At 41.0% G+C, this 26,024-nt stretch overlaps 1 protein-coding gene across 1 annotated transcript in view; it reads right to left on the bottom strand.

The window, feature by feature from the left end:
* Positions 1-10,406: 10,406 nt before the first annotated feature.
* ppme1 (protein phosphatase methylesterase 1) overlaps positions 10,407-26,024 on the bottom strand; it is a 33,953-nt gene continuing 18,335 nt past the window's right edge. Inside the window, exons 6-14 of the mRNA XM_062974453.1 lie at positions 24,805-24,959; positions 23,725-23,815; positions 21,547-21,612; positions 21,309-21,450; positions 18,269-18,398; positions 15,676-15,720; positions 15,369-15,433; positions 12,691-12,758; positions 10,407-10,831 (exon numbers count right to left, since the gene is read on the bottom strand). Of these exons, the coding sequence (XP_062830523.1) occupies positions 10,813-10,831; positions 12,691-12,758; positions 15,369-15,433; positions 15,676-15,720; positions 18,269-18,398; positions 21,309-21,450; positions 21,547-21,612; positions 23,725-23,815; positions 24,805-24,959 (781 nt within the window). The 3' untranslated portion in view covers positions 10,407-10,812. The remainder of the gene's footprint in view (positions 10,832-12,690; positions 12,759-15,368; positions 15,434-15,675; positions 15,721-18,268; positions 18,399-21,308; positions 21,451-21,546; positions 21,613-23,724; positions 23,816-24,804; positions 24,960-26,024) is intronic.

Genomic DNA, 26,024 nt, shown 5'->3' with positions numbered 1-26,024 from the left:
TCCCTCGGAACAGGTGTCTCAACTGCTCTTTTCCCAAGGGAAAAGAGCTAGAACAACATCTTGACCAGATGCGATCCTCCCTTAGAATTCTCAGGGGAAAATAGGTTAATCAGCAGATTCCCTTGCTGCTAATTGCGCGCTTCGTCTCCTGCCAGCTTTCTCCTGTCTGTTAGTTTGCACAAACAGCCTTCTATCAAAGGGAGGGGAACTGGGAAGAGAAGACTCCATTTCAAGGCCCTTTTTAATGAGCACTGAACTAGAATTGTCAATAGGGAACATCCGGAACAGGGCAGAGTCTTGCTGAATTGGCACTAAACCTGTTTCCTCATCACTGTTGTCCACAATGGAGTCAGGTTCACGGCCCAAGGGTCCATGGGACATCACACAAGGATGGAGGCGGGTGCTTTGGAGAGGAGAGAAGCAGTGTTTCCCTCTCCAAAGCGCCGGGCTCCTTTCTTGCAAGAAGGAAGAAGGTTGGCGCTTTGGGGAGGATTGAAGCGGCATTTCCTTCCCTCTTTTTGCAGCTGGAGTCTGGGCGCCTAAATGCGCCTCAATTGCGCCTGGTAGAGGATGGCGCCTTCTGCAAATGCGTAGTTCGCTTACCGCTTGAACCGCCCCTGGCTGTTAGCTCCAGCTTCTGCCAACCTGGCAGAAGTTCGAAAACATGCAAATGTTATTAGATCAATAGGGGGAAGGTAACAGCGCTCCATGCAATCATGCCAATGGCCACATGACCTTGGAGGTGTCTACGGACAACGCCGGCTCTTCAGCTTAGTAATGGAGATGAGCACCAACCTCCAGAGTTGGACACGACTGGACTTAACATCAGAAGAAACCTTTACCTTTTAGGGAGACAAGTAAGAATATAGCTGTGAGTGCATGGATGCCTTTTAAGTCCAGGATTTGTGGAGCCAAATTACTTATTCCAATGTTATACAGCAGCCTCTTTGTTTGACTGGGCTATTCTTGGTACAAGAGTGGATGCCATTTTTATTCATAAGAATAAAGCCACATTCATAAGAATGAAGCCACATTTCAGCATGACATGTGCTAAGAGCCAATTGGCTTTTTGTACGTGGAATGGAAGAAAGGGGAGCCGTGTTGTCCTTTATCTCAGGCAGCCAAAATGTCCTTTGTGCGTGGCATCGAGCCCGTGTGAAATAAGCCATACCAACAAGAGCTCTTGACGTCGTTATGGTTTACGGGGACCAATACCCTCGTTTTATTAACTGCTTTTATTTTTCAAAACCACACCAGAAAATATCTCTTTCTAGCCATCAGCCCTTCGCTGCTTTCGGAGGAATATTTGTACCAGGGCATTACCCGATCCTTGTAGCCACGTTTGATGTTTCTTCGCCAATCTGAGATTGGTGGATATTGGGGACAATCTGTAGATTCGATCCATTGCTGCTTCTGTCAAGACATGTTTAATTTTGCGAAATTTCATCAGTTGCACTTTGTCCGACGAATGCTTTATGACCTGTATGAATGCAGATTGGGGACGGGGGAAAATGTCTTGATATATGCTCATTTTAAAGGCATTGAAATAATTGTCTGTATGAGATTTGGAATTAAAGCTTAAAAACCCAACAAAAAACGTCTTTGTCTAGTTTTTCAGTAAGATAGGTGAACACCGCAGATATTGTACACATCTTCACAGAAAATTTAGTTTGGGGGACGTTGGCAAAAATTCACTATTATGGGGCCACGGTGGCGCAGTGAGTTAAACCACTGTGCTGCTGAACTTCTGATCTGAAGGTCGGCAGTTCGAATCCGCAGAACAGGGTGAGCTCCCACTGTTAGCCCTAGCTCCTGACAACCTAGCAGTTCGAAAACATGCAAATGTGAGTAGATCAATAGGGACCGCCTCGGCAAGAGGGCAAAAAGATGCTCCATGCAATCATGCCGGCCACACGACCTAGGAGGCATCTATGGACAACGCAGGCTCCTCGGCTTGGAAATGGAGATGAGCCCCAACCCCCAGAGCCAGAGGTGAGCACCGCTTCCAGAGCCGGAAATGAAAGGAGAAGCCTTTGCCTTTGCCTGTGTATTTGTATCTCATTGTATGTCATTGTAACAAGGCATTGATGAGCACCGCCTCCAGAGCCGTAAATGAAAGGAGGAGCCTTTGCCTTTGTGTATTTGTATCTCATTGTATGTCATTGTAACAAGGCATTGATGAGCACTGCCTCCAGAGCTAGAAATGAAAGGAGAAGCCTTTGCCTGTGTATTTGTATCTCATTGTATGTCACTGTAACAAGGCATTGATGAGCACCGCCTCCAGAGCCGGAAATGAAAGGAGAAGCCTTTGCCTGTGTATTTGTATCTCATTGTATGTCACTGTAACAAGGCATTGATGAACACCGCAACCAGAGCCGGAAATGAAAGGAGAAGCCTTTGCCTGTGTATTTGTATCTCATTGTATGTCATTGTAACAAGGCATTGATGAGCACTGCTTCCAGAGCCGGAAATGAAAGGAGAAACCTTTGCCTTTGTCTATCTGTTTGAGTTTCATTGTAACAAGGCATTGAATGTTTGCCTGTGTCTGTTTATATGCTGTAATCCGCTCCTAGTCCCCTCGGGGAGAAGGGCGGAATATAAATAAAGTATTATTATTATTATTGAGGAGCTCTCGGTGGTGCAGCGTGTTAAAGCGCTGAGCTGCTGAACTTGCAGACCGAAAGGTTGCAGGTTCAAATCCGGGGAGCGGAGTGAGCACCTGTGTTGGGGACTGGCCCGAAGGGGAAGTAAAGGAGAGAATTCCAAGAGAGCAATAAAACAAGCCTTTTATTGTTATCACAGCTAATGATAAGGCAAACAGCCGTACATACCCCAAAGAGCTGTATCATGGAAATGGCTGCCCCCCCCCCCCCATGTGCACAGTTAACAAAGGATATATACCTTTGGCTTATCTTAAATTGACCAATGCCTTAGGGTCTTCCTCACCTTCCACACCTACTTTGGCACAAGTGATACCAATGACCTAACTTGTTTACTCTGAGCTTTCTTCTCTCCTTGGAACTTCCTGGAGAAAGGCACCAGCTCACAGGAAGGGAGGGGCATGTGCAAAGGCAAAGCCACATAGGCAAAGGTTTTCTATTTTCTGGCTTATGGTCCCTTCACTGCTAAGTGATACCAATGACCTAACTTGTTTACTCTGAGCTTTCTTCTCTCCTTGGAACTTCCTGGAGAAAGGCACCAGCTCACAGGAAGGGAGGGGCATGTGCAAAGGCAAAGCCACATAGGCAAAGGTTTTCTATTTTCTGGCTTATGGTCCCTTCACTGCTAAGTGATACCAATGACCTAACTTGTTTACTCTGAGCTTTCTTCTCTCCTTGGAACTTCCTGGAGAAAGGCACCAGTTCACAGGAAGGGAGGGGTATGTGCAAAGGCAAAGCCACATAGGCAAAAGTTTTCTAGGGTTGTTGTATGTCTTTCGGGCTGTTTTCTATTTTCTGGCTTATGTTCCCTTCACTACTATGGCCAATGCTATGGAAATGCTGTGGAGTTGTAGATTGGTTAGGCACCAGCACTCCTTGGGAGAGAAGGCCAAAGAGCTTGTAAAACTGCGACAACAGTCTATGAATTCCCATATTTCCATAGCCTTGAGCCATGACGTATAAAGTGGTGTTCAACTGTATTACAGTAGAGTCTCACTAATCCAAGCTAAACGGGCCGGCAGAAGCTTGGATAAGCGAATATCTTGGATTATAAGGACTAATCAAGGAAAAGTCTATTAAACATCAAATTAGGTTATGATTTTACAAATTAAGCACCAAAACTTCATGTTATACAACAAATTTGACAGAAAAAGTAGTTCAATACGCAGTAATGTTATGTTGTAATTACTGTATTTACGAATTTAGCACCAAAATATCATGATATATTGGAAACATTGACTACAAAAATGGCTTGGATTATCCAGAGGCTTGGATAAGCGAGGCTTGGATTAGTGAGACTCTACTGTACTTCTCCAGTGTAGAGGCACCTTAAGTCAGGGTTGACTTGAAGGCGCAGATCAACAAAATCATGCAGCTGGTGCTCATTTAGCAAACATGGCCAAGAAGCACCTGAAGGCAATTTTTTTTGGGAAATATGAAGAATATTTGACTGTATCTGAGACACTGGAATATCTGAGACACCGGAATGCCATCAAGTGGTGTGTTATATGTAAGAAGGAACACATAGCAGATGGTCTTGTTATATCATGGGCAATCCTTAGTGGCCCATGAGTCTGATTGTCTTCCAAAGGCAACGCTGATGGAATCGTTCCAGAAGTCACGAGTGGTGTTTGTAGACAGTTCATGTTTCATACTAAAGAGTTGGGAGGACAATAGTTTTACAGACAAGCATCTCAGTCTCCTTACGAAGGCCCCGATCCTCAAACACTCTCTGCTTCGTTCAGGATTATGCTGCACTTTGTGGCGAAGTCGCTAAGAGGCGGAAATGGTCAAAATTTTCTAGTTACACCATTAAGCTTTATTTCAAGCATTGCAGAGGGATTGGTTAATCAGTGCCCGTTATACTCCAATAAATACAAAAACACAATCAATGGTGTGTATATGTGGATTTGGCCCATGTAGTTCTCCCAAGTTTCTGAACTGTTGGTTTAGACGGCTGCATTGAACTAAAACCTGCAATGGGTTATGCTGGAGGATCCCTACATGCCTTGAGAAGTGTTGTCTGTAGGAATCTCACGCCTCCCATCGACACTGGAGAATTACAGCAGTTTGACACCACTTTAACTGCCATGGCTCCATCCTATAGAACAGGCATGGACAAACCTGGGCCCTTCAGATGTTTAGGACTTCAACTCCCACAATTATAGCTGCAAAAGTCAAATTTTAAAAATGTGGAGATCCAACTCTAATGGTATCTTAACCATAAGTTATTTGGTTATTAGGGTTGGACAAAAAAAAGCCGTATCTGTCGTATGTTGGCTCTAATTCGTATGTTTTGTCGCTTTTGAAGGTGATTCCGATGCGGGTTATCCCGTCATGTGTATCCCGGGATTTTGAACCGGTATAGCCAATTTTTCTAATGGTGTCGTATGTTTCTCGGAACTAAAGCCATGCATTTTTAAAGCATCCAAACTTGGTTTTGAGGAAGGTGCAGCCTAGCCTGGGCTTGCCTCCCTGTGGCCAATCGTTGTGCACGTTTATGTAAGGGGAGGTGCTTGTACGTCCTACATTAAAAGCACCTGCAGAGCACCTTGTGGGTCATTAGACTCGGGAATTGGAGAGGGAGGTTGGGTGTTGATGTGCTCTCAGGCAGGAATTTTCTGCTGCGCCAATGCTTCCTTGCCTGGTGGGCAACTGGGCATTGCTGCCTGCAGTGCCGATTGCACGGGGCCAGGGCAGGAAGAGCATTGAAAGAAGATACTGGGAAAAGGGTGGGTGGGAAAAGGGCAAGTGTTCCGCTTTTTTCCCCAGGTCGGCGGGGCTGCCCGCCAGTGCTTCCTTTTCTGCCAGCCAGCAGCCTATTGTTTGTTTGCTTGCCTGGCTGCGGCACATTCCTTACAGCCTGGTGGTGGTGGGCATTGCAGGCCCGGGTCCATTCCTTTGTGTGGCGCCATTGGGTTTTTTTTGGGGGGGGGGGTATTTTTCTTTAAAGATTTGAATAATAAAGGAGAAGTAAAGCAACAAAATGTTTTATTTTTGATTCCAAAGGTTGGGGCTGGGAGGGCGAGTGTGCCGTTTTTAAAAAAAATCAAAGTACGAGGGTTATCCAGAAAGTAGATTACATTTTGGAATTAAAAATGAACAAAGTATAGGTGAAAACATTTACCAAATGCAGTTGAAAGCCACACCCAAATACCACTTCTCAACATAGTCGCCATTCAAATCTAGGCATTTATCATAGCGAGGAATGAGCTTGGCAACTCCTCCCCCACCAAACTCTGCCGCTTGCGTCCTCAACCAGCCGGTCACCCCTTTCCGCAGCTGTGCATCGTCACCAAAACGCTGCTTTGAGGACGCAAGCAGCAGGATTTAATGCGGAAGAACTTTCCAAGCTCATTCCTCACTATGATGTGCCTAGATTTGAATGGCGGCTATGTCGAGAAGTGGTATTTGGGTGTGGCTTTCAACTGCACATGGTAAATGTTTTCTCCTATTTTGTTCATTTTTAATTCCAAAACGTAATCTACTTTCTGGATAACCCTTGTACATCATTGCGAGCAGCTAGTAGAAGCTTTTTGGGGATGGTAGGGGAAAGGGCTTATTTGTTGTGTGTTTGTAGCTTTGGCCATGTGGCCACTGGCCAGGCCTCCTCAAGGTTACTACTCCAAGACTTACTCAAGCCCTTGTCTGTCTCTGGCTTTGTGTGTGTTGTAGGGTTGCTTTGCAAGGCTCACTGCTCTCCAAGCAGGCCCATTGTGTGCCAGGGTTGCATTGCAACATTGTGCATGTGTGTCCGCCATTAACGAATTAATTACAAATGTTACGAATATTTGTAAAGTTCCAAAAAAATTGGTTCAAAATTCAGAAGTAGTTTCAGAAACCCCCTACTTTAGAAGCAAGTATTGAACCAATTTTTTCATGGATCGCACATGCCTATTGGTTATGACATCTCATGTGTAGTCTGCATGATATAATGAACAGACAGATACTGATGAATAGACACTGGGTTTTGTAGTAATCAAATGGAGACGAAGTGGAAAGCTTTCTTTGCATGTAATAAAAGTCAACTGCTCATGGTTTTGTGGGAAAGGAAGCAAATGATCTGTTTTGTTACCCTGACAATGAGCAGATGAGTCCTATATATGTTGGCCCTTAAGAGTTACATTATTTAGTCCGAACAATAAAATGTGGTGATACCAACAAAGCTCCCATGGGTCAAAGACAATCCTTTAACCATAAAGCATGTAATAGAAACACATTTGATGCAAAGGAACCCGACAAATTGTTGAAATGGGGTCCACCAGCCAACACTGCCCATGAAAGAGCTTTTATTATTGTTGTTGTTGATATATTCCCTTTTTCTCTTCACAAGAAGACTCCAAGCTTTTGCCTTCCTTCGTCCCGATGGCCACATTTCAGCATGAATTTCAAGACCATCCAACCCCTTTGTACCTGCATATGGTTGTTATGTCCTTAAGTAACCCCTTCTTTCTTACTCAGTGCAGAGTAGTTGGGCCGGGCTGTGGCGCAGCTGGCTAGTAACTAGCTGCAATAAATCACTACTGACCGAGAGGTGATGAGTTCGAAGCCCGCGTCGGGTTAAGTCCCCGACCATTAAATAGCCCGGCTTGCTGTTGACCTATGCAGCCCCGAAAGACAGTTGCATCTGTCAAGTAGGGAAATTTAGGTATGCTTTATACGGGAGGCTAATTTAACTAATTTACAACATCATAAAAACTGCCAGCAAAACACGAGGAAAGGAATGAGGAAGTACAGCCACTAGTGGACAGTGAAGCAACAGCTCCCCCGTGGCCGGAATCGTGAAGCTGGAAAAAAATATTAAATGCCTCTGTGTCTGTCTATATATGTTGTTTGTCTGTTGGCATTGAATGTTTGTCCTATATGTATATAATGTGATCCGCCCTGAGTCCCCTTCGGGGTGAGAAGGGCGGAATATAAATACTGTAAATAAATAAATAAATAAATAGTCACAATTGTGACAATTGTAAAGGCAGGTCTGCACAAATGGGCAAGTCACTATACCAATGCAGTGTCCCAGGAATCCATACTTTTATTCCACCTGTCCACAAGATACCTTAATGCGAGCCTACGAGATGAGCTGACCACAATATCAAACTGGGGAAAAAAAGGAGATGAATCTAGATTAACTCCCCTTTTATCTTTTATGAATACAAGGCCTTGGTGAAACATATTCTCGTTTGTAAACATACATGAATTCGGGCCACAATTCATGTATGTTTACAATTCTCATCTTTCCCAGTCAGCACTGCCGGTCTAGTGCTCCATTGGCATGGGGACAATGCGAGTTGATGTGCCACTGGATTGTTTGGTGAGGATCCCAACACAACTGGGTGATACCTGGCTTGAAAATGGTCCACGTAAAAAGTATTTAGTGACCTTAGGAGATCACAATTGGGATGTGAGCCCACAGTGTGATGCGGCATCTATAAAAGCCAATGCAACGCTAAGCTGTATCAATAACAGTCTAGTGCCCAGATTGAGGGAAGTCATAGTCCCACTCTGTTCTGCTTTGGTCATGTTGTGACTCAGCTGGAACCTCAGATTGACTCTGATGAGGATGGTGGGATTCAGGTTCAAAATCAGGTTCAAAATGTCCCTGTTGTAGATGAGGAACAGGGAGTGCTGGTTCATTTTCCCACAGCAAGGAATGTTGATGATACTGAAACTAGCCAGGTGCAAATGGACTTGGAAAAGGAGGACAGTTCTCAGTCTGATAATGAGGCTCAGCAAACTAACGAGCAGTCTGACCTTGATGAAACAGGTTCCTTAGATCAAGCTGACCGTTTGGAATTCAGGTTTCGAACGAGTGTGAGAATCACAAACAAGAGGGAGGTTAGAGGCCAGAGAAATGCTTTCATGCTTTGCAAAGGGTATTAAAGCAGTGTGTTTGGAGACAAACCTTTGTCAAAGCAACTTTCGTTCAACCAAGAAGCAAGCTCTCGTTTTCCTGGATTATCTTGCAGCTCTTATGTTCATGTTCTTGGGACTTTGTGATGCCCTAATGGGAGTTTGTTTATTCCTGGTGATTTCTTGAATTATTTGTTAATGTGGGATTTGTGTATTGGTAGTGTTTAAATGAAATTTGTCTTTTCTGTATTGCATACTGATTGCATCATCCAGAGTGTACTATAGTCTGGAAAGAGTTAATTACTAAGAAGCTTGATGTCCTCGATGTGTGGCTGGAACTGGGGAGTGTCCAGAAACAAGTGTGTGTCCATTGCTGATTGCATCAGTTCTGTTCTAAGTCGAGTGCTATCTGCTGAGAGTTAAGTCCTGTGTCCATTGTCTACAAATAAGTTTGTCTTGATTATTACTGCTTTCAGTAAAACTTGTATATAGTTTTACCATCGTCTCTGATGTCTCTTCGTTCTGCATTCCACTGATTCCATCCAACTGCTGCTGCGCTGCAAATTACTCTGACATTATTCTCTAAGGCTTTGTTTTGTAACTATCTTTTGGAACTTTACTTTTGCTTTTAAAGAACTTTTTATCTTCTATTTTCTAATAAACTAAAAAGACTTCAACCTGTGTGCAGTTTGGTGTATACAGCAAGGTGAAGCTAACCTGAGGTGCGACAGGTCAGACCTTTTCACTGTTAATGTGCATGATGCTGGGGATTCCTCAGTCAGAGGACGAGGGGGATGATGGGTTTGTGTCTGTGTGTGACCAGGGTGATTTGAGGCCTCAGATCAGAGAGAAGTGCTGGCAGTTGCAGAGGAGCTAGGGGATTTTTGGAATTCCAATGTGCATTCCTTAGCAACTGGGGAAAAGTCGATTTCTCTTGGGAATTGGCCGTCAGGGTTTTCTGCAGATGCAGATGGGGAGTTTTCCCATGACATCAGATTAGGCCTCCGCATGGAGGGAGTCAAGGATAGGTTCATTAGGCATTCGGAAGGACTCCGTGAGAAGTCCTTGAGACCCAGGTCTCAAAGGCATGACCTCAAAGCTTCTTGGTTGGGCCTGAGCTTAAATTAAGTGATGTTTCCTTGTGTCTCCAGAGTAGACAACGTTGCCATAGAATCAAGTTCCTGTTTCAGCTCTCATGCTCATGATTCAAATATCCTGTTTGCCTATGTTCCTGAAAGAGTTTTGCCTTGGAAAAATTTCTGTTTTCATGCTTATGGATTTATGGTTATGCTCTTGACTTTCTGGATTTCATGTAGCTTGCTATTTTGGACCATTGATCTTTTGTATATATGGACTAATGCTATTTCATAGCACCTTTACTACTGGTTTTTGGGAAATGCCCTTTCCCCCTTTTTGTACAGGCTTTATAAACGGATATAATTAGTAACTACTGGACTCTGTGTGGTGCTGGGTGAAAAGGCATTCTAATACTATCTCAATTTCTGAGCAGCACAACTCAAGAAGGATATGGACAAAATGGATGTTCAGAGCAGTGACCAAAATGATCAAAGGTATCCCTTTGACGAATGGTTGAGGGAGTGGGGTATTTATCTTGGAGAAGAGAAGGCTGAGAGAAGGGGACACGAGAGTCATGACTAAATACTTGAAAGAGTGTCCTATAGAGGAGGGGGCAAGGCTTGTTTCCTGCAGTTCCAGAGACTAGGACACAACGTACACATGAGCTATTCTTCAATGGAGGTTTCTAAAGAAAGGTTAGAGGGATTTGGCTTGGATTGTGCAGACAGGAGTTGGACTGGATGGCCCTTGGGGGTTCTATGGTTTGACGATATCCTAGGCATCCCAAAAGAGCCTCAAGCACAAGACGGTAGAAGTGGGTGGGCTTCGGAGTGCTTCTTCCGGGGAAGAAATCTCTTTAATGTTGTTCAGGTTTTGATACAACCGGAGGAACCAGCCTTGTGCCCCCCGAGAGTCCCTCGCAACCCCCGCGATTCCACACACAAAGCCATCAGGTTTGTAACCGGACTTCTTCGAGACGGACGGACGGGGAAACGGGAGGAAAAGAAACCGACATCCAGGGGAAGGGAAGGAAAGGGCGAGGGGCAGGTGAGGTCCAGCCGGACGCCGGAGGAGCTCTGCTTCAGACGGGCTCCGTGCCCATCACTCGGCTTTGGGAAACCAAACGGAAGGGGGTCGGATGGAGAGGATACAGAACACGCCACGGGGGGCCTCTGGTGCGGTTTTATTTACAACGGAAAGTGGGCGTTGGTGGACCTCCGGGTTATTAACAAGCGGGGAAAACGCTGTCAAGAGAAGAAGAGGTGATTGGTACATTTTCGAGAGAATTGGACTCCTGCTGTCATTACACTATGCAACACAGTTTTTGTTTTATTTATAAAGGTAAAGGTAATGGTATAGGTTTTCTCCTGACATTAAGTCTAGTCGTGTCCGACTCTGGGGGTTGGTGCTCATCTCAATTTCTAAGCTGAAGAGCCGGCGTTGTCCATAGACACCTCCGAGGTCATGTGGCCATTGGCATGACTACATGGAGCGCCGTTACCTTCCTATTGATCTACTCACATTGGCATGTTTTTGAACTGCTAGGTTGGCAGAAGCTGGCCACCTCTGAGGTTTCTTGAGAGGTCTGTTGGAAGTGAGGCAAGTGGAGTGTGTGTGTACATATATATATGCTATGGAATTCAAAGATACACACACACACATATATATATACACACACACTTGCTTTAAATAGACAAGGGTTCTTTCTCCCACCCTGGACATTCCACAGGTATATATATACCTCACAATCTCTGAGGATGCCTGCCATAGATGTGGGCGAAACGTCAGGAGAGAATACTTCTGGAACATGGCCATACAGCCTGGAAAACACACAACAACCCTATATATATGCACTCCACTTGCCTCACTGCCAGCAGAACCCCTGAAGATGCCAGCCACAGATGCAGGCAAAATGTCAGGGAAGACATTTTTGTCTTTGGGGCTGGGCTGTGGCGCAGGCTGGTGAGCAGTCTGCTGCAATAAATCACTCTGACCATGAGGCCAGCCCATGGCGGGGTGAGCACCCGTCAATTAAAAAATAAAAAATAGCCCCTGCTCGTTCCTGACCTAGCAACCCGAAAGATAGTAGTATCTATCAAGTAGGAAATAAGGTACCACTCATAAAATGGGGAGGCAAATTTAACTAATTTACGACATTGGAATGAGGAAGTGCCGTCAGAGTGGATGATGAAGCAGCTGCTCCCCCCTGTGGCCAGAATTGAACTTCCCCTCAGGAGAAGGTTAAATTGCCTCTGCGTCTGTCTCGGTTCTATGTGTATATGGGCATTGAATGTTTGCCCTATATGTATATAATGTGATCCGCCCTGAGTCCCCTTCGGGGTGAGAAGGGCGGAATATAAATACTGTAAATAAATAAATAAATGATGCTGGAACACAGCCATACAGACTGAAAAACTCACAGCAACCCATTATTATTATTATATTTTATAAAAATATATATAATACTCATATTATACTATACTAATATTATAATATATTATTATTATATATATTATAATATTAGTATAGTATAATATGAGTATTATATATATTATTATATATATATTATATATAAATAATATATATTATATTAATATTATAACGACGCTCCATGAACTCATGCTGGCCACATGACCTTGGAGGTGTCTCCGGACAACGCCGGCTCTTTGGCTTTGAAATGGAAATGAGCACCAACCCCCAGAGTCGGTCACGACTGGACTTAACGTCAGGGGAAAACCTTTACCTTTTTTTACTAACATTATAATATATTGTATATACATATAATATTGATAATATTATAATGTAATAGCAAATAATAATAATAATACACTATTATAATTGTATATTTATGTTACAGGTAATATTACGAATAATGTTACAATATAGTTGTATAGTACAATATAATAATATATAATGCTTATATTGTGCTATACTAATAATATAATATATTGTATGTATATATAACTTGTAAGCTGCCCTGAGTCCCCTTCGGGGTGAAAAGGGTGGGATATAAATGTCGCTAATAAATAATAATAATAATAATAATAATAATAATAATAATAATAATAATAATATTCAAAGCCAGTTACCCAGCACAACTTACCATTGGAATCCACCAATGGGCTCTGTAAACCTATGACGGATTAAAAATGTCGCAACGGCTTCAGCGACCTGAAACAGAAAGAAGAGCAGCCAATGATGAAGTAGAGGCGGTTGCTCACCACTCACAGCAGAGTTTGGAAAAGTTACTTCCGGCAATGCCAATTCCCCATACCTCCTCAACTACAAAGAACAGTAGCTGCCTTGGGAGATTTAGAGGGCTGTTGTAGAAAAGAGAGTAACTTTTTCCCAGACTCTAGCCCCAGTTACTCTATGTCAGTGGTGGCCAACCTATGACACGCGTGTCAGCACTGACACGCCTAGCCATTTTTGCTGACACGCTGCTGCATTCAGATTGATTGGATGACTAATGCCTTTTGTGGCCAAATTTGGTGTGATTTGGTCCAGTGGTTTTGTTGTTTACTCCATGGGAATTATGCACATTACATTTATATATATACAGTAGAGCAGGGGTCCTCAAACTTTTAAAGCAAAGGGCCAGTCCACAATCCTTCAGACTGTTGAGGGGCCAAATTATCATTTGGAAAAAAAAACCAAACAAATTCCTATGCACACTGCACATATCTTACTTGTAGTGCAAAAGAACAACAATAACAATGAAAGACCAATACAATATTTAAAAATGAAAATAATTTTAACCAACATAAACCTATCAGGATTTCAATAGGAAGTGTGGGCCTGCTTCTAGCCAATGAGATAGTCAGGTTAATAAGGATTGTTATTGTTGTTGTGTGTCTTCAAGTCATGTCAGACTTTGGGCAAGCCTAAGTCCAAAATTATTTATTTATTCATTTAATACATTTATTTATTACATTTATATCCCACCCATCTCACCCCGAAGGGAACTCAGAGCAGCTGAATGTACATACAATATACAGTAGAGTCTCACTTATCCAACATAAACGGGCCGGCAGAACGTTGGATAAGTGATTATGTTGGATAATAAGGAGAGATTAAGGAAAAGCCTATTAAACATCAAATTAGGTTATGATTTTACAAATTAAGCACCAAAACATCATGTTATACAACAAATTTGACAGAAAAAGTAGTTCAGTATGCAGTAATGCTATGTAGTAATTACTGTATTTACGAATTTAGCACCAAAATATCACGATGTTTTGAAAACATTGACTACAAAAAAGCGTTGGATAATCCAAAACGTTGGATAAGTGAGACTCTACTGTATTATATTATTAGCATAGCACAATATTAGCATTATATATTACTATATTGAACTATACCACTATACTGTAATATTATATGTAATATATAACATATAATTTATATTATTATATGGTATTAAAAATTAGTATTGTATACAATGATAATATTATTATCAAAATCATATGTATATACAATATATTATATTATTATAACTGATATAAAAATATTATATTATAAATGAGGGCGGGGGCCAGGTAAATGACCTTGGAGGGCCGCATCCGGCCCCCGGGCCTTAGTTTGGGGACCCCTGCAGTAGAGTCTCACTTATCCAACACTCGCTTATCCAACGTTCTGGATTATCCAACGCATTTTTGTAGTCAATGTTTTCAATATATCCTGATATGTTGGTGCTAAATTCATAAATACAGTAATTACTACATAGCATTACTGCGTATTGAACTACTTTTTCTGCCAAATTTGTTGTCTAACATGATGTTTTGGTGCTTAATTTGTAAAATAATAACCTAATTTGATGTTTAATAGGCTTTTCCTTAATGCCTCCTTATTATCCAACATATTCGCTTATCCAACATTCTGCCGGCCCGTTTATGTTCGATAAGTGAGACTCTACTGTATGTATGTGTGTGTGTGTGTGTGTGTGTATATATAAAATCATTCTATTATTATTATTCTATTATTATTGTAATATATTATTATATTATTACTGTTTTATTATTATTCATTATTCATGACTACATTGAAACTACAATAGAGAGAAATCAGCGTGGAAACTGCAAGAGGTACCACAGATAGTTGTACATGGAAATAATGGTAGTAAATAGTTTTTGATTTATTAAATACAGTTATATATTACAATTATATATTTTTGTTATTTAAACTATATATATTGTGAAATTATGGGTTTTTTCTCGAAGTGACACACCACCCAAGTCATGCTAGGTTTTTTGGTGAATTTTGACACACCAAATGCAAAAGGTTGCCCATCATTGCTCTATGTAGTGCCCAGAACTGGACACAAGGTTATTCCAGGTGAGGCCTGACCAAAGCAGATGAGAATGGGGCTATGACTTACCTCAGTGTAGACACTAGACTCCTCTTGATGCAGCCTAGAATTGCACTGGCTTTTTTAGATGCAGCATCACACTGTTTGCTCATATTCAGCTTGCGGCTTACTAAGACTCCAAGATCCCTTTCATATCGGCTGTTTTCAAGACAGGTCTCACCCATCTATATCTTTCTTACTGTCAAAGGGTCATACTGTACATTTTTTCCTGTTGAAGTTGCAAGTCTTGGCCCCATCTCATGACTCTCTTAAGTACAGGCTGCACATCCTCCTCCAGTTATAATAAAAATGCAGACTGAGCGTGGTGTAGACTGTTCCTACACTGCTCTATGTGGTCTGGGTCTCCCCAGTCCTGATTTTGTGCCCGATCCCAAAAAGTTTGCCCAAGAAACAACACTAAAACCGTTACTCACTTTGTCCGGAGCATCCTCATGGACCGCATGGCCACACTGTGGAAGGACTTGCATCTGGAATTTCCCTGTAAGAAGGAAAGGGTGCAATGCAATGGCTTTTGGAAGTGAAGAAGCAGCCACACTGGTATATAGAGAGCAATTTGATCAGGCATGGGCAAACTTCGGCCCTCCAGGTGTTTTGGACTTCAACTCCCACAATTCCTAACAGCCGATAGGCTGTTAGGAATTGTGGGAGTTGGAGTCCAAAACACCTGGAGGGCCAAAGTTTGCTCCAGGGTGCAGAAACCCAACACAGAACACTGCTTACCTTGCATTTGGCCAATCGTGAGATCTTTATCCAGTCTGTCGACACCTTAAACATTATTTGGGAGGAAGAAAAGAAATATCAGCCTTAATTTCTCGCCCTTTTGGGCCTCTTCAACAATCATACAAAAATTGGACTAACTTCTTTGGGCCTTTTTCAGGAATAGTAAGTAATGCGTTGTCGAAGGCTTTCATGGCCAAAATCACTGGGTTGTTGTGTGTTTTCCGGCTCGAATGGCCATGTTCCAGAAGCATTCCCTCCTGACGTTTCGCCCACATCTATGGCAGGCATCTTCACAACCTGAGGATGCCTGCCACAGATGTGGGCGAAACGTCAGAAGAGAATGCTTCTGGAAGATGGCCATACAGCCTGGAAAACACACAACAACTGAGTAATGAGTAATGTTTGCAGATGCTTAATAGGAAATCATTGCTTAGTTAGGAGGCCAGTACAACCACTTCCTCGTTACTTAGGCATGCAGGCTTTTCTTTTTTTAGGTTGAATTTATTTTTTATTTTTTATTTATTAAACTTATATACCGCTACTCCCAGTTTGGCTCGGAGCGGTTTACAAAAATAGATTAAAACAATACACTTGGCTTTAAAATAACAATAAAAACAACAATAAAAGCAACAATAAAAACAGACATAGCCCCGAGTTTTTCACCCATTGAAAGCTTGTCGGAAGAGCAAGGTTTTGCAGGCTTTCCGAAAGGCAAGTAAGTTGAATGATGGGCTTGATTATCAATATGTAACATGTTTTGTTTTTGTTCCTGGGTTATAAATGTCATTTCTTAATTGGTTCTATCATAAAAATATGGGAAAAGTTTATTAAACTTCATAAACTTTATTTCTGCAGGAGGGACATCCTATTATAGCACGTTTTGCTATAGTTTTTCACAAGAGTTTCAACACATTCAACACAGTTTGTGGCAGCCACAAAAACGAAGTTTCTGGAGGACAATAATTACTTTCAAAGTCCCGCACAATTAAACAGGAAGTAACACTTTCAAACCAGGAACATATTCTTTTTTCCAAATTTGTTATATATTGTTATGCGAGCAAAGTATTTTTCTCATGTGAAACGTCATAGAAAGTGGGAATTGAAGGTGTTCTGACAACCCAGGGAAAAGACAGTGAAAAAATGTAACATACTGTATATACTCAAGTATAAGCCTAGTTTTTCAGCCCTTTTTTTAAGACTGAAAAAGCCCCCCTCGGCTTATACTCGGGTGAGGGTCCTGGTTGGCTTATATTTGGGTCAGCTTATACTCGAGAATATATGGTACATTTATTATTTTTCTCTATTATTATTGGTATTATTACATTTATTATTTTACTCTATTATTATTACACTTAGTACTCTATTATTGTTGCTACTATTACATTTATTTTACTCTATTTTTATTATTATTATTAATACATTTATTATTTTCCTGTATTTATTATTACTTGTATTATTTTCCTGTATTTATTTTTATTATTGGTATTATTACATTCATTATTTTTCTCTATTATTATTGGTATTATTACATTTACTCTATTTATTATTACTTGTATTATTTTCCTGTATTTATTATTATTATTATTGGTATTATTACATTTATTATTTTTCTCTATTATTGTTGCTACTATTACATTTATTTTACTCTATTTTTATTATTATTAATAATACATTTATTATTTCACTCTGATCTTATTATTATTGCATTTATTATTTTACTCTATTATTATTATTATTAAAAGGATACATAAGGGCATTTACATTGAAGAAGATGAGAATAATGATTTGATCAGAGTTGGACAGTCTTATCTTAAATTTGAGCTTCATGTAAATATTCAAAAACATTTAACCTACTGATGCCTCAATTAATGTAATTTTATTGGTATCTATTTTTATTTCTGAAATTTACCACCCTCGGCTTATACTGGAGTCAATGTTTTCCCAGTTTTTTTTTGTGGTAAAAATTAGGTGCCTTGGCTTATATTCGGGTCGGCTTATACTCGAGTATATATGGTATATTGCAATTTGACTAATGGGGAAATAATAATAATAATAATAATAATATAATAATAATAATAATAATATTTTATACCCCGCACCATCTCCCCAAAGGGACTCAGGGTGGCTTACATGGGGCCAAGCCCAGACATCAGACAATATAAAAACATAGCAATAAAACAAGTCAATCAACAATAAAAGAGATCATAAAACAAATGAGGTCACATACAATAAATATACTGATAAAATCCTGGGTTGGCTCCAAAAAGAACTGGGCCAAAAGTGCAAGTAAGTGCAAGTAGTACACAAAAAAACATTTAACTGTGCTGCTAACAAATATATGAAGCTTGGCACTTTTGACAATAACCAGGATGTAATATCTCAACTCTACTTATTTTCAGGTATGGGCAAACTTTGGAGTTGAAGTCCAGAACACCTGGACGTCTGATGTTTGCCCATGCCTGACTTAAGTAACTCTTCACAGCCCCAAAGTGAGCTTATTTCCTGAAGGAAGAGAGCCTGCATTGGACAGTCTGAAGTGATCAAGGCAATAGATTGGGACTTGCAGATTGAATAAAAGCAAGAAGCAGCCTACCAGCTAAAAGCAGCAGTTTGGGGGCAGAGCAGTTGAGGAAAAGGTTGGAGAGGCCCCGGAACCAGCCGTCCCAGTACTTCTCCGTCTTGGCCAGTTCGATCCGCCACGTGTAGGCCACGTCCTTCTTAGGCTGCAAAGGGAACAGAGGAGGCCAGTTGTAACCCTTAGAAAGCAGAGTGGAATTAATGAAATTGTATTTTTGGGTTTGGCTAAGGACCTGTTTATGCTTGGCAAGACTGAAGACGCCATCCTAAAATTAAAACCTGGTAAAAATGGCATTATGGAGGAGAAGAAAAGTGCCGATGAACAAAACTGCTAAACCGCTAACATAACTGACCTGGGAACTTTCTGGTGTAAATAACACATGCTTACATGGTCAGAGACAATTACTCTTTAAGTCAAGGAAGTCAGAAACAATGGCTCCTTACGTTAGCGAAGGTAAACAACATCTGCCCAGAATTGGAACTGAATAACAAGTTGTCAAAATAATAAAGATCAACAGCAGCAGAAAAATTGCTCCCTAAGGAGACACTTTTATCTTCGAAAAGTGTGGCAGATATGTGAGGAATGCAGCCTGTCCACCAGCCTCCTTCCAAGATGGACTGAATGAAGAAGGACGGACGGTACTGAATGTATGTGAAGTGAATGCTGAGTATATGTTTCCCCTTTGTGTAATTAATATCTCTATATATAAAAGGGTAATGAAATTTCGGCCTAGGACAAAACAACAAAACTACACACCCCAGAAACACTAAACTTGGCAGCACAACCCCTCATCCATGCCTCTACGTTCATACAACAAAAAGAAAAGAAAAATAAAGTCCTAATTAGAGGGAGAGGAATAATTGTTTTTATCCAATTGCTGCCAGTTAAAAGGCTAAGATCTGCCCACTTGGTCTCCTAGCAACCCACTCAACCCAGGGGACAGACAGAGTTAGGCCTCACTTAGGCCTCCTCCCCACTGCCTATAAAATACAGATTATCAGATTTGAACTGGATTATATGGCAGTGTAGACTCAAGGCCCTTCCACACAGCTATATAACCCATTTATAATCTTATATTATCTGCTTTGAACTGGATTATCTTGACTCCACACTACCATATAATTCACTTCAGTGTGCAGTCGGACACAACTGGACTTAATGTCAAGAGAAAACCTTTACCCTTTACCTTAACTACCACCAATTCCCCAATACTTTATTTCCCATACCACCATACTTCGCCACAGCAACGCGTGGCCGGGCACAGCTAGTAGCTATTATAAAACCAGTATTGGGTCTGTGTGTCTACTTCTTTCTCTGAAAGTGCCTGATACAATCTGTCCCACTGAAAACAGATTAAGGAACATTTTAAGTCCCCTCGGGGAGATATGGCAGGTTATAAATAAATAAATTATTATTATTATTATTATTATTATTATTATTAGGTTCAATGGCACTGAGGGCCCTTCCACACAGCCCTACGTCCCAGAATATCAAGGAAGAAAATCCCACAATATCTGCTTTGAACTGGGTTATGAGAGTCCATACTCAGATAATGTGGGAAATAGATACCAATAAAATTACATTAATTGAGGCATCAGTAGGTTAATGTTTTTGAATATTTACCATATTTCAAAGAAAAACAGTAAACTAGCTCTGCAAGTGGAAAAGTAGGGTCAACAAAAACAATATGCTATTAATGATAATAATAATAATAGTTCATTCTTATCCCGCCCAGCTTCCAACATAGTAACAGGTAAACAGTCAATGCCTATAACAACAATGCAGAGCTAGATATAGATGTATATTTATATATACTAATTTCACATATGCATTTCCCCCTGAAACATTTGCAAATCCTCTCTCTATATGTGTGCATTTCCCTTCTGCAATATTTCCAAGCCTTATATATCTATGTTTATATCTATTCAGACCTCTCTCTCTCTGTATGTGTGTATTTCCCATACAATATTTGCAAGCCCTATATATCTATATTCATATCTATCTATCTATCTATCTATCTAAACATCTCTCTATATATAGATAATTATATCTATAAAGGATTTTCAGAGACTTGCAAACATGTGAGAGGAAATTAATATATAAAAATAATGTATACATATAGTTACAGATACATGGAAATCTCTAAATATCTATATGCATATAGAATTTGCAAAGACCTGCAAACATATTTATTTATTTACATCACTTCTATCCTGCCTTTCCCACCTGAGGGGACTCAAGGCAGCTTACAAATCTGGCAAAATTCAGTGCCATATGAGGGGAATTTTCATATATAAAATTAATTGATATAGATAGATACAGATATGTAGGTACATAGGGACTGCAAAGGCTTAAAGGGGTAAATGCCTATATATCTGTAAGAGAGGTTAAAAAATATTTCAGGGGAAAATCCTTTTACAAGAGTAATTGATATATATATTTTCTTCTTCCTGACTTGCAAGGACTTCTCTCTCTCTCCTTTCCCTTTTCAAAATATTCCCTTGGTTAAGAGGGAGGCTTTGGAAAAGAAAACACACTGATAAGGGAGAGTAAGAGGAAAGAGAAATATGTCATATATTGCAAGCAATGGCCTCCAGACTCCGCTGCTTGGCCTTGACCCCATTATAAGCTGAGGGAGACTTTTTTAGCTCATAAAAGGGGCTGAAAAACTCGGCTTATCTTTGAGTATATAAGGTATATAACCATAAGAGAGCCAACACACTGTAGTGCTTTGAGTGTTGGACTACAACTTTGGAGGCCTGCGTTCAAATCCCTGCTCTGCTACGAAAACCCAGTGGGTGACCTTAGGCAAGTCATACTCTCTCAGCCTCAGATAAAAGGCAATGGCAAACACCCTCTGAGCAAATCATGCCAAGAGGTTTGTTCTACATCAAAAGTGACACTACAACAATTATTCACCTAAGTGGGGAGAAAACTAGGAATGTAGAATCACTCAATCAATGGGATTTATATACTGGAGGTCCTATCCTGGGCCCAATCAGCAGAAATGGTCCAGTGAAATGAATGCTGTTCATTCCGAGCAAAAACTACTTGCCTCTGCGTCGTCGTCTTTCTTCCTTTTGTTCACCGATTCTCCATTTTCCCCTTCCTCCTCCTCCTCCTCCTCTTCTTCCTCCTCTTCTATAATCCCTTCCACAATGGCTTTGGGGCCTCCGGGGCTTGCGGCTCCTTCACACCTGATTTGAATCGGAACACAAAGAGGACCACCCCAGTCAATATGTTTTACTTTCCTAATGTTGTCTACTAAATGAGATTCAGAAAGCCCAACCTACTGTTTGACTTGGCCAACCATGGACACCCGGGCGGATTCAAGGTTTCGTATCTGTCCGCTTTTGACACTAGAAGATTGAGAGAGAAAATGACACCTCTTTTAGAGAAGCATTTATTCCCATTTATTTGGCAGTTAAGAATAATTTAGCAAACACAGAACCCATCTATTTTTTTCCGCATTAGATAACACTATGCAACAAAATTTGAAAAAAAAATATGTTCCTGGTTTGAAAGTGTTACTTCCTGTTTAATTGTGTGGTCCTTACTTTGAAAGTTGTTGTTCTACTCCAGAAACTTTGTTTTTGTGGCTGTCACAAACTCTGTTGAATTGGCTGAGACTCTGAGAGATATTCATTGAAAAACTATAGCGAAACATGCTGCAGGATGTTCCACAAAAACAAAGTTTTTGCAGTTTAATAATAATAAAAATAAAAATAATAATACTTTATTTTTATACCCCGCCCCATCTCCCCAAAGGGACTCGGGGAGGCTTACATGGGGCCTTGCCCGATACAACAATATAATAACAATAACAAAACAATAACACAATTATCCCAACAATAAAAACATCAGCATCAATAAAACAGTCATTAAAATCAACATGCAGCATAAAATGTTAAAAACAGGAGACTAATTCATAGATCTAGGCCAAAGTGCAGAATATTCCGAAATGGGGAGAGGTAGTTTCACAGCTAAAATGGACAATAAAGTGCAATGTAATAATGGCAATGCATCAACAATGGAGCTATTTTAGAATGGGCAGATAAATCAAACCCACAACAATTAAACATCAAAGGCCTTTTGGAAGAGCCAGGTTTTTAGGCTCTTCCGGAAGGAGAGGAGGGTAGGGGCCTGTCTGATCTCTCTAAAATTTCCCCACCTTTTTATGATAGAACCAACTAGGAAATAACATTGATAACCTAGGAACAAAAATCGTATTACAGAGTGTAATTCAAGATAGTATACATGGACCTCACAACCTCTGAGGATGCCTGCCATAGATGTGGGTGAAATGTCAGGAGAGAATACTTCTGGAACATGGCCATACAGCCTGGAAAACATACAGCAACCCTGTGATCCTGGCCATGAAAGCCTTCGACAACACATGGAGCAAATTTTTCTAGTCAAGTCTCCCATTTGGATCCAAACCCTTCAGCAACAGGGCTTTTCAAGATGGGCCATTGAAATGAACAAAGATTCTATTCTAGCCTTTATACTCTCTAGTTTTTGTATTGTATTGTTTTATCACTGTTTACTGTTTTGAGTCTCTGTTAAGAGAGAAAAAGTGGCATATAAATATATAAGGTAAAGGTTTTCCCCTAACATTAAGTCTAGTCGTGTCCGACTCTGGGGGTTGGTGCTCATCTCCATTTCTAAGTGTAAGAGCCGGCTTTGTCCGTAGACACCTCCTAGGTCATGTGGCCAGCATGACTGCATGGAGCGCTGTTACCTTACCGCCAAAGCAGTACCTATTGATTTACTCACATTTGCATATTTTCGAACTGCTAGGTTGGCAGAAGCTGAGGTTAACAGCGGGAACTCACCCCATCCCGCAGATTCGAACCGCCAACCTTCTGGTCAGCAAGTTCTGCAGCTTAGCGGTTTAATCCACTGTGCCACCGCGGCCCGTATATAGATATAGATATATAGATATAGAAATATAGATATATAGATACATATATAAGGTAAGGTAAAGGTTTCCCCTGACGTTAAGTTCAGTTGTGTCCGACTCTGGGGGTTGGTGCTCATCTCCGTTTCTAAGCCGAAGAGCTGGCATTGTCCATAGACACCTCCAAGGTCATGTGGCTGGCATGACTGCATGGAGCGCCATTATCTTCCCACCAGAGCAGTACCTATTGATCTACTCACATTGGCATGTTTTCGAACTGTTTGGTTGGTAGAAGCTGGAGCTAACAGCAGGCGCTCACTCCGCTCCCCGGATTCGAACCTGCGACCTTTCGGTCTGCAAGTTCAGCAGCTCAGCGCTTTAACACACTACACCACCGGGTGCTCCAGATATATATATACATACACATTAATAATATTACTGTTTACATTTAATTCCATTTTAATGTTTGCATATCTTTAGGTTTTAATTGTAATGGTTTTATGATGAGATGCTTTGAGTCTCTTTTTTTAGAAATAATGCGGGATATAAATAATGATGATAATGATGCTACCTCCATTCAATGGCATTCTCAAGAGATTTGAATGTTTTGGGGCGACTCCGGAGGAAATTCTGCATGCTGTTCAGCGCATCCATGGCTGTTCCTATTTTAAAAAGAAAGAAAGTATTAGGAAAACCAATATTTCTCAAAGACCTCCAAACTCACTGCTGAAAATGATAACACTATGTGACAAAATTTGAAAAATATTCTGTCCCTGGTTTGAAAGTGTTATTTCCCATTTAATTGTGCGGTCCTTGCTTGGAAAGTAGTTGTTCTACTGCAGAAACTTTGTTTTTGTGGCTGCCACAACTATGTTGAATTGGTTGAGACTCCACGGAGTATGAAAAACTAAAGCAAAATATACTGCAGTTTAATAAACTTTTCCCATGTTGTTATGGTAGAACCAATTCAGAAATGACATTTATAGCCCAGGGACAAAAAACGTGTTACATAGTACAATGCTTGCTAAATTATAGGGCATTATACAATCTGAAGAGAAATCGGAGTAAGGCATTAGGGAAAGTCATTTCCTGTTTTCACTAGAGCAACCCCGAGGACAGATTTGTCCACCTTGTTCTAGATTACAAAAGGGATATTTGAAGGCAAAAAATCTACGATGGGCGAATGGAGTCTCCCAACCCACTTAGGTTATAATAATAATAATAATAATAATAATAATAATAATAATAATAATAATAATTTTATTCTTATACCCCGCCCCATCTCCCCAAAGGGACTCGGGGCGGCTTACATGGGGCCAAGCCCAACAGAACAATAAAAACAAAACAATAAAACCAATAAAACCAATAATCAGACAATAAAAGCAAGTCATAAAAACCACATACAAGATAAAATGTTAAAATCATGGATTAGGTTCAAAGAATCTAGGCCAAAGTGCTAAAAGTGCAAATAAATCATGTCATCAAGGGAAGGAGGTTACTCAGCTGTAATGGCTATAAAGTGCCATTATAATACTGGGGAAGGCATTCACTGTAATGGACAACAGGTCGATCATACAGAGATCAGCTGTCCTGCCATGCAAATGGCCAGACTGATGTCCAAGGAGGGCAATAAGACACCATCCAGGCTTACCTTCCACCACGTCGATCATGCACAGGCCCAGCAAACTGGGTATCAGGTTGGAGGCCGCCGTGTGCACCGCGATGGCACCCCCCATGCTGTGCCCGATCAACATGATGGGAGGTGAAAGGTCTCCGTACATGGCCTCCACCACGTTCCCAATGTCTCTACACACCAACAGAGAAATAAAGAAAGACACAAGAAGGTTTCAATTTTTCAAAGCCAGTCTTGGGATTTCCAAAGGCACTGCCCATGTGCAAAAATTACAAGGACTGAACTATAGCAAAGGGAAAGATTGTCAGAGTATTGCAGCGCAGCAGTAGTAGTATGAAAAGCAATGGAGCGCAGAATGAAGCAACACTTCGAGACGTCAGTAAAAGCAATATACAACAGCACAAACAGACTTGCAGACGACAAACAAACACAGGACTGATCTGTTCTCCAACAGATCTTAAGCTAGACTCGAACTCAAGACTGAACTGATGCAATAGATATGCACATACTCTTGTGTCTGGATCCTCCCTAGTTCCAGCCACACACCAAGGTCATCATAGTTCATTAGTGATTAACTCTTTGCACACTATCACACATTCTGGATGATGCAATCTGACTGCAATACAAGCATGGCACAAATTACATTTAAACACTCTTGACACTCCCTTGACATTAAATCTAGCCGTGTCCGATTCTGGGGGTTGGCGCTCATCCCCATTTCTAAGCTGAAGAGTCGGCGTTATCCGTAGACACCTCCAAGGTCATGTGGCTGGCAGGACTGCATGGAGCGCCGTTACCTTCCCGCTGGAGCAATACCTATTGATCTATTCAATTTTTCTAATTAGAAACATTGAAGCCAGCCTGCGTCGGATTGAATGCCTGACCATTAAAAATAGCCCAGCTCATTGTTGACCTAAGCAACCCGAAAGACAGTTGCATCAAGTAGGAAATTTAGGTACCGCTTATGTGGGAAGGCTAATTTAACTAATTTACAACACCATAAAAATCGTCCAGCAGCATGCAGAAAGGAATGAGGAAATAATCCACCAAGGACATAGCGTCACAATGGATGATGAAGCAGAAGCTCCCCCTGTGGCCAGAATCGAGCATATCCTCATGAAGCCTGGAAGCTGGAAAATGTTAAATTGTGTCTGCATCTCTGTCTCTGTCTGTACGTTGTATGGCATTGAATGTTTGCCATGTACAGTAGAGTCTCACTTATCCAACACTCGCTTATC

This window comes from Anolis carolinensis, chromosome 3 (assembly GCF_035594765.1).
Source record: "Anolis carolinensis isolate JA03-04 chromosome 3, rAnoCar3.1.pri, whole genome shotgun sequence".
In the NCBI taxonomy this organism is placed as follows: Eukaryota; Metazoa; Chordata; class Lepidosauria; order Squamata; family Dactyloidae; genus Anolis; species Anolis carolinensis.
This window is presented reverse-complemented; position numbering and strand designations above follow the sequence as displayed.